At 25.0% G+C, this 15,286-nt stretch overlaps 1 protein-coding gene across 2 annotated transcripts; it reads left to right on the forward strand.

The window, feature by feature from the left end:
- The first annotated feature begins 697 nt into the window (after positions 1–697).
- On the forward strand, positions 698–11,335 carry LOC111626288. 2 transcript variants are annotated; one of them, XM_023369608.1, is made up of 9 exons: positions 698–1,217; positions 4,974–4,989; positions 5,069–5,167; positions 5,239–5,343; positions 5,428–5,662; positions 6,440–6,539; positions 6,619–6,756; positions 10,906–11,099; positions 11,199–11,335. In XM_023369608.1, the coding sequence occupies exons 1-9, from the start codon at positions 1,210–1,212 to the stop codon at positions 11,294–11,296; spliced, it is 993 nt and encodes a 330-aa protein (XP_023225376.1). In that variant the 5' UTR covers positions 698–1,209; the 3' UTR covers positions 11,297–11,335. The 2 variants fall into 2 exon arrangements, with proteins under 2 accessions (XP_023225376.1, XP_023225374.1); XM_023369606.1 differs by having other exon boundaries at positions 699–1,217; positions 4,891–4,989.
- The last annotated feature ends 3,951 nt before the right edge of the window (positions 11,336–15,286 follow it).

Raw genomic sequence — 15,286 nt, forward strand, 5'->3', positions numbered from 1 at the left:
AGATCGCTGCTTTCTCAGTAAAAAATGCTCGAAAAATTAATATAAATAGTTCTTTCCGTGATTCGAAAAGTTATAATAAAATTCACATATTCATATAATAAAATACATTTGCCATTTTGTTACAAAATAGGTGTGCGAAAATGAGATGTCACCCCTTTCTTCCAAGAGAGTATAGGTGACGTCACAATCTATCGCCCCCAATTTAAACTAATGGAACATAAAACTTTTTCTTAGATTTAATTTTCGACTTAAACTGGTCCCGGTTATAATTAAATGTTATTGAGCATATTAAATTTAAAAAAAAATTATATGAACTAACTTTATAAATTAATAAAAATTCTAGCACTAAATATTTTATAAATAAACAAACTCGACTTAAAAATATCGTACGACCTTCTGGATACATATTGTTTGTATTGATTTCGCAATCGAGTAACAATATTTTAAAAATTAAAAATGAATTCATAAAGCATAAAAAAATATATTAAGCCTGCTTTATTTCCTGTATACTTTTCGTTTATTCTGAATAAAATTAATATATTTTACTGACTTACGAGTTAAATTATGTATTAAAACTTGATGAAATGCTAACTTTTATCAGAATAAAATTTTGTTTTAATCTGTTCTTAAATTATTATTATTTAATTTTTTGCAAGACTTACTTTTATTTTTATGATTTTAAAGGCAACGGTTTAACTTTTAAATAGTAAAATAGCGCAAACTTTATTTTGATCTTAGTATAATAAATATTACGTTCAATAATATTATCTTATAGCAATAAAAATACAAGCATAACCCTATATTTTGCAGGATATAGGCTACTATAATTATCTGGATACTGCATTCTATACCTGTGCAAATATATACGTGTGTGTGTGTGTGTTATGTTGTAATTTATAACTACGACAACCTGCGGCGTTAGCAGAATCGAAATCGATTTCCTATAAAGCAAGATACAAGTCATGGATGCTGAACGAAGCAAAACGTATTCGTGGTAGGTGTAATCAACAGATTGTTCTGTAACTAGAAATCATCTACTTTCCAGATGAGTGTTTATTGGTCAAAAATCACATGATACAGTGGAACTTCTTGATGAATTAGGAGGAAGTGATTGGATTCTTTGCAAATTTTTGCAGTTAAATCAAATGAGCGAGAAAAGGAATAAATTACCAGTTTTATACGTGAGAGGAACTCATTACGAGGTCGGATATGAAATAGTAAGTTAAAAATACATTTATATCATTGGAAAGATCTGGTTTGCTCTCATATGATGTTTGTTTATATCAGAATAATAATTTCATCTGAAATAGTATATTTTATAAGAATGTTTCAGAGAAACTGGAACTTAGATGTAAAGAGATTTAATTACATATTATATATTTAAAAATATTCGCACGATATAGCTGACTTCCTCTGGTTGATTCCATATTAACTAAAACGTTTCCTGAGTTTATAGATTACGATTATTTCTTGTAAATGAAAGATTTTATATAAATCTTTATCATACGATATCATTATTATATATTGGATTTAATACATTAAAAACAATTTATAAACATGGCTATTTTAAGTATATAAACAATAATTTACAAGATGTAATGATAAATGAAAATGTAAGAGTTTTTTTTTTTTTTTGTTTTACTCTAGTTAATGGATTCTTTCAACTTGCTACTTTAAAAAAATCAGTAATGCAGTTAAATAAAATCATTTCTATAAAACTAATTTTTTTGATTGTAAGAATTAAATCTTGGATGTTTCTAAGTTTCTAAGTAAATAAACCAATGGCATAATCTGTTTCATATTAAACAATTATCTTTGGTTTATTTACTTAGCTGATTTGCTACTTAGAAACACCCCTTTTGTGTATAAATATTGAATTGTTGCTACAGAAAAATCTTTTTACTTAATTTTACAAATTTTAGTATGTGATACTCATATATTTAAAAAAAAAAATTTGAATTACAAATTTAATTCCTATTTATAAATTCATTATCTGTGTATTTAATAATTGGAAATACTTATTATTGTAATAGATCGAATGCTAAAATGGTCATATATAAAAATCACATTATGAAGAATTAATATATTTATATCATTTTTAATTTAAAAAAGAAACATTATTTCAATTCAAATTAGATAGTTATAGTTCAAGATATCACCATATTAATAATTAGTGAAAAAATATTAGAAAATAATTTGATAAATTATGTTATTTAATTGATTAAAAGTTATAGATAACTTTTAACTTCTGATCAAATTATTTTTATTAAAGTATAATGATATAATATCCTGTCTATACATTGTCAGTTCTCTCATCCTATGCTAGTAATGGGGACGTCGGGATCCAAGGGACTACCGCCCATGATCCTGTCCTCTAGAAAGAGAGGACATTTTACTGAATGAAGCTGAACAAACCACAGGCATAAAATAGCTTTTAGATATGTCCTTCTTCTAAATATGAAAAACTGTCCAAAATATTCTGACCTATCTTACTCAATATTTAATTGAATCACAGAAATATAATCTAGAAAATTCAATCTCTTGTTTATCATCAATTTTCCTTACCTAGATTTTGTAACTTGATGACGTTTCCTATGTTTAAAAGTGGACTTTTACAGAAACGACCATATTCTTTCCAATACCATGTTGACTTTTACTTCAAGACTGGTGTTCAACAGTGTAGTAATATAAAGCATTCTGATGCTGTTATCATCATCTATGGCTAGTGAATATATTGCATTTTAGGCTCTATACTGTACTTTAATTACTACTTATCAATTCATATTACTACACAAACTCTTTGTGCTGTAAATGGTTTTGGTGTTTTGTCTCAATGTATTGATAAATACCAGTACATTGAAACAAAACATACATTTGCAATTTTCACATTTGTTACATTTTATATATTTCACTAGGGTAAAACAAATTTCAGTATATGTCTAATAAAACAAGAAATTCATTAATCAAAATGTTTCTTCTCCTATTTCAAGATACCCTTGATAGCATCTCTGGCTTTTAGCTCACAAAATAATACATGCTTACACTAATAACCGGCAATATCCATGTATAGTGATAGTTATGATTAGCAATGTGTTTAATTACCATTGAGATAATTGATGTTTAGCTGTCCTCAAATTCTGTTACAATAATGGAGTTGAAAGAACTCTATAGCCAACTTCTAATACCATTTTTGATGAAACAGACATAACATTGCCACATGTCTAATAAAAGATTTAAATTTAAAAATTACATTGTCTCATATTCATTACTTTTACATTTAATTGCCTTAAATTTAATTTAATTTTACTTTCATTGAATGAAATTTACAACATTACATTCATCTACTTTAAACAAAAATGTTAATTGGCAACACTACACATAACATTATACTCTTCCAATTTCTTAATCATCAGTTCTATCCAAGAATTTTGTTTGTTGTTTGTTCCATTTTGTTTTTAACTATTGTTGTTGACTATATTGTATGTTCAGTATATTCTGGAATAACTTCTAATAACATAAGTATGATTAATGATGATAATCATCAATGAATAATGGGATCTAAGTATTACCTACCTGAAATGCTATTAAATTATGAAAAATGCATCATCCTACCCATTTTCATTTGAACACAATAAATTTATTTATTTATATCCATTTCATTACCCTGTAACTCCAGTAGTGCACCATAGCAGTGAGTTTAACAGTAAAAAAGCATAACCCAGTAGGGGACCAAAATATCTAATATCATTGTAAATTAAGTGTATATTTTTTAAAATGTGTAAACATTGTTAAAAATTTAATTTTATAATCTAAAAATACAGTAGAAATTCAATTATCTGAAGCATGCTTATCAAAAACTCGAGATTATCCAAATTTGTTTAAAAAAAAAATAAAAAACCTAGAACATGTATCATAGCATTATTCATACCACAGAGTATAATACACAGAAAACAAATTCTCCGTGTAACTAGAAATTACTATGTCATCTGTCAATTTAGCACTGCAAAACTAGGTCATTATATTTGATTTTGAGTAAATTAATTTACTTTCAAATACAATAATTGCATTACAGTATTTGTAGTTCATTAAACTTTAAATGCACAGTGATTGATCACATATCACAATGTTGGTGCACATTAACCTTTGTAGAGAGGGTTAGTCAGATATGGCGCTATCACGATGTAGTGGAGAATAAACGTGGAAAAATTTTTAAGAATTTTCCCACGTGTTTTTCTTGTTTCCGTTTCAGAAAAGAATTTTTAAACAGTTATGTCTAGTAAAGAAAAATCTTTCTTTGTCACATAATTCCTTTTTATGTGAATTTTTTTTTTTTGCGGAAATCAACGTTGTTCTCCAGTGTCATGTGATTGCCCTTGACAGGTATATCTGTTGATCACTGCAGAGTGGTTAAGCATTGTGCATGAACACAAAAGCAAACAAATTTCTGGATTATCCACAATTTTGTTTATCTGAAAGACTCCTAGTCCTATCAAGTTTGGATAATTGAGTTTTCACTATGTATATAAATAAATTATTATTATAAAATATTTTAATTAATTATTATGTCAAATTTAAATAGAATTTGATATTATAATTAATAAATCAAATAGTTATTAAAGCTGAGTCAAGGTATCAGAACCATCTTTTATACTTTCTCCACATAAGATTTCAAAAAGTTGTAAAATATATATATATGACATTATTAAGAAATTTTGAATATATTATTTTAAATAAAATGTTTCTTTGATATAAATTACTTTCTAAGTTATAAGTAAATATTTATATTTGTAAATTGTGACATATTGTGTGTGTTAATGTATTCTATATACACTTTAAATATAAAATCAAAGTTTGTAATTATATATTAATTAAAATATTTAAACATTTTAGGGTTGGAATTTTAGAAATATTATACAAGATTTTCTTAAAACATTTTCATATCTAAATGATACTTTATTACCCATTTATGAAAGCAAAATAGGAAAACAGGTAAATATCTATCTATCTAATCTGCGAGTTTATATATATATATATATATAATTTTATACAAACAAGTTAATCTATGCAGGAATATGAAGAAACATTATTATGTACACAAAATGTTTTCCCTCAATATATAGAAGAACTGAGAGGCTTATCAGATGGAGCAGATGTTCCATTTTATAAGGTATTATAATTTTCAATGTGCTAAAAAATAATAATATAAATAAAAATTAAATTTTGTTTGTTTTTTTTTAGTTATTTTTAATTCATATTGATGGAATAATAACACACAATGAACAAGATATCATTAAATCTGGAAAGACAGGGTGTAGTTCCATTCTTATGAACATTAAAAATAATGTAATATAACTTTTTTATATTTCTGTTATTTTTATTTATAATTTTTTCCTCTAACATAAACTATATTTTCTATGTCTTTTTTAGTTTTATTTAGGACATAATGAAGATGCACTCCCAGAAACTGAAAATTATACATATATTGTAAATGCACATATAATTGATAGTCAAGTTGGAAAGAGATGGAATAAAACAGAAGAAAAATTTACAGCATACTGTTATGCTGGAGATCTTCCAGGTTATTGTATGGGATATAATAAACATGGACTAATTCATAGTGTCAATATACTTTGGCCTAAGCCTACTATAAGTGGGAGAATTTGTAAGTATTCGTCTGTCACATGTGATATTTTAAATGAGATTCAATGAATTATTAATCAAATCTTATTTACCCTAAAAAAATATATTTCAAAGTTTATTTAAGAAAAGGAAAATTTTAATGAAAAAAGTTAGATAATCTCTCTATAAGTATTATGACAGCTAAAATTCAAGCTTTTATAAACTATACCATTATACTGTAATATGATAAATACTGTTTAATAGCAATTGAATAAACAGTTAACTTACAGTATATATAAATATACTAAATCTGTTCTTGTTGCTAATAAACAAGGATATTATCATCATTGTAAATACATTAGCTCCTTGTTATATTGTTAATTTAGATATATTAAATTATCTTTTTGTCTTCTGAATGTAAAAAATATTAGCCAATAATAGATAAATACATTACTTTCTTGCACTATCTGATGTATTTTGTTTATCTCCCTGCATGCATAATATAACAAGAGGCTACATTTTGTAAAAACTCAATGAAAAATGAACTAGTTATCATTACTTTGCAGATATTCTCCTTTCAAAGAAATTGAATTCTACTTTACGAATAGAATTTGCAAACATTTCAAATTAGCTTTTCTTCCTATAATCATCATACCTTTAGAACACTAAATTAATGTCTTTAGTATTACTACTTCATTTATTGAGTTTAATTTCATCTATCAACATTTCATTTTTTGAACTGATATATGAAATCATTCTAATTACTATAATATTATACTTAAAGTTCATTCTCTAAAAATGTATAAAATTTTTTTTATAGCATGCCACTTTTATTGTAGAGCTCTTCTTGGAGCTGAAAATCTAGAAGAAGCAATTAGTTTATTAAAAGGATGTGGAATAGGATGTGGCGAAGGATTTGGGTATTTATTACATTACAAGACCTAAATATAACTATCATATTTGCTTTATCTTGTATTATATTTAGATTCATTTTTACAGGATAAATCTGGTGTATATTAATAATTCCAAAGATATTTCAATGTATAATATTGAGATAGCTCCTTCCTACACAAAACAAGAATCTGAAACTAGTATTTATAAAATCCCTGAAAGCAGTTGGAATTTACACTGTAATAGGTAAACAAAAATATTATATTTTATAAATCTTATAATTATTATAAAATAATTAACATTCAAATTTTTGATGTAAACAAAACTTTACAAAAATACATTTGATAAATAGACAAACAAAAATAACATGTATACATATAATTTATGTATATACATTATAAATAAGTAAATAAAATAAAATGAAATATAATTCATTTTAAAATAATAATCAACATAAGTACACAGATTTTCAATTCTCACATAACAACTATACAAATAGAAGAATTAGATACAATTTTAATGTAATTTACTCTATATTAATAAAGATATGAGATAATAGACCTCTTCATTTAATAAATATCACTATCATATGAATCACATATCTATCCAAGAAGAAAAACTGTAAAAATATTTACTTCACATAAAAAACAGATCCATTCAATATTTTTATTTTCATATATTTTTTAGTTAAATGGAAATTTAATTTAATTTTTGTTGGTTGGTTGGAGTTTTTTGGCACAAGAGCCATATAGGCCAAGCTGCACCATGTCAAATGGTGAAATTGCAAAATTAAATATATATATAATATAAAATATTAGTAACAAAAAACAATAACAAGCATATGAAACAGTACAAATAAACAAAACAACTGGATATATAAAAGTAAAAAATAAATAAACAATCAAATCTGTTTATACATATTAGTGACTTTTCAGAAAGTCCAGTAGCTTATCAAGTTCTAGCCTCTAGCCCAAAATCTGTCAGACTTGCATATCCAAAATGCTATCTATGACTCTTCTCAAAAGCAGAACAAATGCACAGTATATGTGTTTTACACTTAGAGTATAGTTGCAATAGTGGCATACTGGCTGGTCATCACCTTTCAAAAAATATTGACGAGTCGGCCAAGTATGTCCAATCCTCAGATGGGTAAGGATTACTCCAGATCTCTTTTCATAAACCTCATTACATGTCCCATTTTCTATCAAAGGTTTGATCTCAAACTAATTCTTATTTTCATTGTGATAAATTTTTAATTCATTAACAAAAAATTTAAATATTTTCAATTTTAAAAAATAGGTTACTTATATAATTGCACTGTGTAATAACTCAATTATATAAGTAACTCATTCTCTCTCATTGTTTCTTTCAATAATTAAATATAAATTTAAAAAAAATTATACATAAATATGAAAAAAATCTGTTCAATAATTGGAGTCTTATGTTATATTATTACTTTTTAGAGCACAACAAAAACTTTTGAATAGAGTATCATGACAATGTTTCATAGAATTCAAATTGAGTGTGTTTAATTTAGAACGTGGCAGAAGTCCTGAGTTAGAGTAGAAATAATTATTAGTCCTACCCTAGCTCTGATCATTATTATTATTACCAACTGTCTTTATTTTGGATCCTCCAAATTTGTGAATTTGACAATTCTCAAAATAGAAAGATCCATAGTATAAGATGTGAATGTAAAACTTCAGAAAGTTACTTAACAGAATTTTGAAGCACCTGAGAACTTCAGAGCAGGCATATGAAGTAGTCATAAATCATACCTTATTGGTGAGATAGTGGATCAGATGTCTCAAGTATAAAAGAGATTGCATGAACATAGTTTCCAAAATGTGCATGTTAAGTTACCTGACTCCTTTAGGGATCATTATTTGTTTAGTTCTGTATAGGAACCTGTTGATATTCTTAAATGAAAAACAAAAAACATTAAAAAAATGAAGACTAATACAAAAAACATTTTAAAGTTATTCCATCCATCCCAACTGTTAAAACACAATCAATGGTAGTAAAATCAATCAACCTTTCTTTATAGTCTCTTCTTTGCCTACACATAACCAAATTTTCTTAATCTTCATTTTTGTAATATCAAATATATTGTCCTGGAATTTTTAAACTTTTTTAAAACAAGATTAAATTTAATTCTATGGAATACACTTGACTAATAAAAATGTAAAATTTCTAAATATACTAAATATATTGTTTTCAATGTTTTATTCTTTAGTTGTAAAAAAATGTATTAGAATAGCAAACTTTTGTAATATTGATCTGAAAGAAATAGATTTCACTGTTATGATCACAGAATTTTTATTTTATTAAAATTTTGATTTTCTTTTTTATATGTAATAAAATGGAAAGATGGAATAAATATATATATACATTTTACTTTAAAAAAAAATAATATATACGTCTATCAAATTGAATTTTACATACAAAATTAATATTTGCATTTATTAGTGACACTGTAAATTCAAAAAATAAAATTCTCATGATATCTAAACAATTATTGGTAGCTTTGAAAATATTAAAAATATTGCAGGAAGTTTTATTGTTATTGCTTAACAAATAGGTAGAATTTTTCTTCCCAACATTTTCAATTTATATAAGAATTCATTGAAAATTACCATGCATCTATAACAACCAAAATTATTTAAACTTTATATAATGGAAATTTTTACTATATAAATTATTATATAATGATATAACTAAATAAATCAATAGCAATTAATCTTACAGCAATAAAAATAAAATTAAATGCAATAACAAAAAATAATTAAATCTTGTAATAGAAATTTAAAATGTTATGTCATTTTTCAAAATAANAGCCAATAATCAAAACTTTCTTGGGACAGAAATTATTATGCACTAATAAAAATTTACTGTTTATTTTTTGTTTTCTTAATATTTATTAATATAAATGCTTTCTGTACATATAATAGCATTATTTGTTCAACAAACTTTTGTTTACATGTACTATTGGAAACTATGCTAAATGTAACTTATAGTATGGTTTGGTTTTTTCACTTTTATGGCCACAATTAATTGTAAAGTAAATTCAGATTTAGATAAAAGACATTCCAACAAACAAAAATGATGTAAAACAGTTATTTGTCCAATATAGAAAATCAATAATTTATAAATGAAAAAATAAATTGGAATTTTTAAATCAATGATTCCCTTTTACATTTAAAAATTTTTAATTGAAACTTGAAATTTAAACACTTGCCTTAATAATATAGAATATCCACTCAACTGAAATTTTGAAGTTGTGAAAACAGATGTATGGCAATGAACTAGTTTGAGTGACCTGAAAAAATTCATAGCATTTATTAATTGGAAATTTTTCTGAAGTCTGTATGTATGTACGTATGTATTTATGTATAACATATCAAAGTTATCCACAACCTTTTCATAAAGATGATCTTATTTATAAGCAAAGATAATGATATTTACATTTTCATTATATTCATCTATAAATGAAAACTAAGATAAAAGAAAATAAATACTGATTTTGCATTATGTTTCATTCCAATTTTTAACACAATTTCTTTTAATTATAATACATAAAATATTAAATACATTACTTGAAAAGCAGAAGCTACTGTACAAAAATTATTTATTTCTAATTACCATCTTCTTTTTCTGGAAACAAAAAATATATGGAATTAAGCTATACACAGAAAATACTATTAATAAAGATAGTTTAATAAAATTAAAAATTATTTAATCTGGAATATAAATTAATTACATTTAGTTAATTTACAAAATATTATTTTAAATATATAAAGTGGAACCTCTATATTCGTCATTATATGTTCTTAAGGATCAACGAATATGGAAAATGACAAATATAGAAACAATTTTTCTCATAATAAATAACTGATATTCAATTAATCCATTCCCATCCTAAAAAAGATATAAGAATAAAAATTTTGTTTGAAAAACTTTATCTTTATTTTACTAAATACAGTATAGTGGTAGAAGGGGAAGAAGAGTAAGGTTATTATTGTTTAGAAGAAGACATACCATCAATTAAAACATTAGGTAATTCCATCAGAGATCAATTATGATCTCGGCATATTAAATTCTTTGGCTAAGTTGGAAACACTAGAGAGGTTGCGGCCAAAGTTTTCATCTTTAAAACATGAATATCGAACATTGAGCGCCGCCATCTTGTAAGCATAGAAGTTTGATAATAGAATTTGGAACATCATTGGAATANAATCAATTTTATAGTATATAAAAATCACACTTTACTTGCAAATAATTATTTAAAATAAGTATAATTTTAATTGTGCAATTGAAAATTTAAGAAAAATTTAGTTTATTTACTTTTATTATATAAAAGTTAATTGTTTCATTTTTTCCTCATGTAAATGTTAGATATCAAAGAATTAAAATAGAAGAAAAAGCTGATTTAAGTTCAGTGAGAAGAGAAGCTAAATTTTGTGAACTTCCAAATCCAACAAATATAAAAAATTTGATTAATATACTAAGTGATGAGTCAGATCCTGAATACAAGTTTTTTCGTTCAGGAAATTATGGAGAAAAAGATATCATTAAAACTTTAGCAGTGGGTAAGTTTCACAGGATAATAATTCTTAAATATTTTAGTTTATATAAAAACGTTATTTTAACTTTCAATTCTTCTCAAACTCAATTTATAATATTTTTAGGTGTATTTGATATCAACAATCACACTTGGTCTATTTATATAGAAAATCCAAGAAAAGAAAATCAACCATTAGTTAAATTTTCATTGGATCTTACATAAACTTTATTAAAAAACTAAATATCATATCCAATATAAAATTAGAACTATTTTAATAATTTGTTTTTAAAAATTAAATAAATCTTTATTTAATAAAGTTTTCATTGGTGTCATATTTTTATATTTAGATTTTTTAAACATATACAAAAGTGATTTTAAAAAGTAAGGCAAATCTACAACTGAAATTTTGAAGTTGTGAAAACAGATGTATGGCAATGAACTAGTTTGAGTGACCTGAAAAAATTCATAGCATTTATTAATTGGAAATTTTTCTGAAGTCTGTATGTATGTACGTATGTATTTATGTATAACATATCAAAGTTATCCACAACCTTTTCATAAAGATGATCTTATTTATAAGCAAAGATAATGATATTTACATTTTCATTATATTCATCTATAAATGAAAACTAAGATAAAAGAAAATAAATACTGATTTTGCATTATGTTTCATTCCAATTTTTAACACAATTTCTTTTAATTATAATACATAAAATATTAAATACATTACTTGAAAAGCAGAAGCTACTGTACAAAAATTATTTATTTCTAATTACCATCTTCTTTTTCTGGAAACAAAAAATATATGGAATTAAGCTATACACAGAAAATACTATTAATAAAGATAGTTTAATAAAATTAAAAATTATTTAATCTGGAATATAAATTAATTACATTTAGTTAATTTACAAAATATTATTTTAAATATATAAAGTGGAACCTCTATATTCGTCATTATATGTTCTTAAGGATCAACGAATATGGAAAATGACAAATATAGAAACAATTTTTCTCATAATAAATAACTGATATTCAATTAATCCATTCCCATCCTAAAAAAGATATAAGAATAAAAATTTTGTTTGAAAAACTTTATCTTTATTTTACTAAATACAGTATAGTGGTAGAAGGGGAAGAAGAGTAAGGTTATTATTGTTTAGAAGAAGACATACCATCAATTAAAACATTAGGTAATTCCATCAGAGATCAATTATGATCTCGGCATATTAAATTCTTTGGCTAAGTTGGAAACACTAGAGAGGTTGCGGCCAAAGTTTTCATCTTTAAAACATGAATATCGAACATTGAGCGCCGCCATCTTGTAAGCATAGAAGTTTGATAATAGAATTTGGAACATCATTGGAATAATATTTGACATTCCAAATGCCATTATCAAACTTCTAGGCTTACAAGATGGCATCACTCAACGTTCGATGTTCACATTTTAGAAATTAAAACTTCCGCAACCTCTCTACATTGTCCATTTTCAGACTTAGCAATAATTTTTTTTTATCTCTATTGTTCTAACAGCTGTTCTTTTTCTGTTTTTCTTCAGTGCACTTTGTTGGAGCCATTGGAACTTGAGATTTTGAAAATAATCAACACAAGAAACCAAGAACACACACGACGACTGCACAAAGCAGACTGATTAACTACAGCTAGCTGACATAGTGTTGCCAATTCAATATTCAAATTTATAGCTAGACATTTTAATAAATATATTCAAATCATATTGTTTTCATTAAAATTGTTTGATTTTTTATATCTAGATAGCATTATAAAAATAGCTAGCCCATTATAATTTAGGTAATTTGCATAGCTAGATTGTTCATAAATCCACTAAATCTAACAAAAAATTAGCTAAATTGGCAACACTAAGCTAACACGGCTAGCTGATCAGCACATGCATGCGATTGTAGCATCACTATCAGTGTTGGGAATAATGATGAATACAGAAAATACTGACAAATATGGGGGGGGAAAAGTCATCAAAATGTGACAAATATCAAATATTACGAATTTAGAGGTTCCACTGTATATATATACTTTGGAATGACATTATATAATCTATATAATCCTTTTTTATCACATATACAAAAGGAAACATTACAAGAGGATTGATATCCTCCCCAAAAATAATGCCTGTAATAAAATATTAAATACAAATAAAGAATAAAAATCAATATACATGAAAAAATATACATAAATAAAAACAAAAGATTATAATATATAAAGTAACCAATTACAAATGTGTTTAAAATGTAGAAAATCTTCATGTAGATATTGTTCCACATAGTCCATATTTTGAACAGACCAACAGAAAAATGATCTGAAGGAAACAGAAAGCCTAAAAGATGGGGAAAAAAAAAGTTTGGCTATGGGTAACTCATGACAGAACTCTTAGGCACAGCCAATCAGAACAAATGGAACCATACAAGAATTTTGTATAAAAGTAAATGGTCAAAGTATTTGATACATTTGGTAAAACTGGGAATTCCAAATCTGGACCTAGCAACTTTAGCATTAGGGATAAAAGTAAGATTAGAGAGCTTATTTAAAATAAGAAATACTTTTTGTAAATAGGAAGAGACAGCCATAGCCCATATTGACAGACAATAATTGAATAGTGACTGAATATTGGCAAAATAAATGGATCGTAAGACTGTTTTTGAGGAAAGTTTTGCAAAAATGCCAAAGAATTCCACAATGAATAGTTAGAGATTTAATAATCTTATCAACATGTCCTTTAAAAGTTTAGGATAAAAAATGANGTTTTTAAAAATTTATCAATCAAATACAGTAATGTAATTAAACATTCAATTTCATTACTGTATTCATTACTATACAATTTCATTACTGAAAATTTCATGAATAGAAAAGTTCAAAAATATCTGTCTTTTTTAAGATTTCAGATTTTCTGATGATATACTCAACATTCCCTTTCAAATACACTTCTGTTTTCTTATAAGAAGACTGCTTCTATTCAACGATTTCATATCAGTGAATGAAAGAGTGAGTCAGTCATTCAGTGAAACCAAGTATAATAGCTTTATCATATAGATAAACCTTATTTTCTCAATTCTAAGATGCACCACGACTTTGAAATTGCATTTTAAATTGGTTTTTATAAAGTGTAAACTTTTTAAATAATCAATTCTATCTAGTTTATAAATGCCATGAAATGGACAATGCTTGGCAGCTCTATTTCAAAGCTTTCCACATATACAATAACTATTCATTTTAATGTTGCATAATAATGTAATCTTAAAGGCATTTTAAAGATTAAAAAGGAATTTAAATTCTCATTACTTACAAAGACTATATGAACTGATATGATTACTAAGCAATACAGTAAAACTCAAAATTGATGCACCATATCCCTTACTCAGTCCTAAGACACAACTTTACTTCAAACAAGTAAAAATGGATAGAAAGTGAACCTTGGACAGATCAATGTATTTTAGTGTGTGTGTGTCTGTCTATTATTGGTATAAGTAAACTTCTGATGATGATAAACTTGAATCTTTATACCAAAATAAATCTATTAATAGAAAAATAAAATACAAATTTTTAAACTTTTTTTATATAATTAAATCTTATGCCAAAGAGATAACTTTTAATATTTTTGAAAATCTGATTTAACAATTTATATTCAGTTTTTAAGAAAAATTTTCTATTATAACTAATAAAAATTATCTAAATATAATGTTCATTTTTTTAATTAAAAAAGATTAAATGTAAAATAACAGTTTGATACTGCAACAATATAAAGTCATTAAATTCAAACTCTATCAATAAAAATTTCAAACAAACAATAATATTTAATACTGCTACTTATTTCACAGATATCTAAAATATATACTATTGATGAAATTAAAATAATAAAATATAACTATTCCTTGTACAGTTTAAAGGTAATTATACTTTTAGATGTAATTACACAAATTACATCTAAAAATATTAGTATTTAACAAACAGATATAATTTGCATCTTTAAAACACTTAAGATTTCAAAAAAAAATTTTTTAACTTTTTAACACCGGATATACGTCACTCTCGTCTAAGTTCGACTTGGGAATTTTTTTGTTCAATAATAAATGTGAATTCTTCTTCCTGGAAAAAATAAGACATTCCCTGAAAATAAGACCTAGCGCATTTTTCAGAGCAAAAATTAATATAAGACACTGTCTTATTTTCGGGGAAACACGGTAG

The sequence above is a fragment of the Centruroides sculpturatus genome, unplaced genomic scaffold (genome assembly GCF_000671375.1).
Source record: "Centruroides sculpturatus isolate CEXI.00-Female unplaced genomic scaffold, Cexi_2.0 scaffold182, whole genome shotgun sequence".
NCBI lineage: Eukaryota > Metazoa > Arthropoda > Arachnida > Scorpiones > Buthidae > Centruroides > Centruroides sculpturatus.

Bases quoted from the DNA above. Each gene is read 5' to 3' on its own strand.
- LOC111626288 (XM_023369606.1), top strand. From the start codon at position 1,146: ATGAGCGAGAAAAGGAATAAATTACCAGTTTTATACGTGAGAGGAACT. The intron at 4,990-5,068 runs GTAAATATCTAT...TAATCTATGCAG, and splicing joins AAAGCAAAATAGGAAAACAG to GAATATGAAGAAACATTATT. The intron at 6,757-10,905 runs GTAAACAAAAAT...TGTAAATGTTAG, and splicing joins TGGAATTTACACTGTAATAG to ATATCAAAGAATTAAAATAG.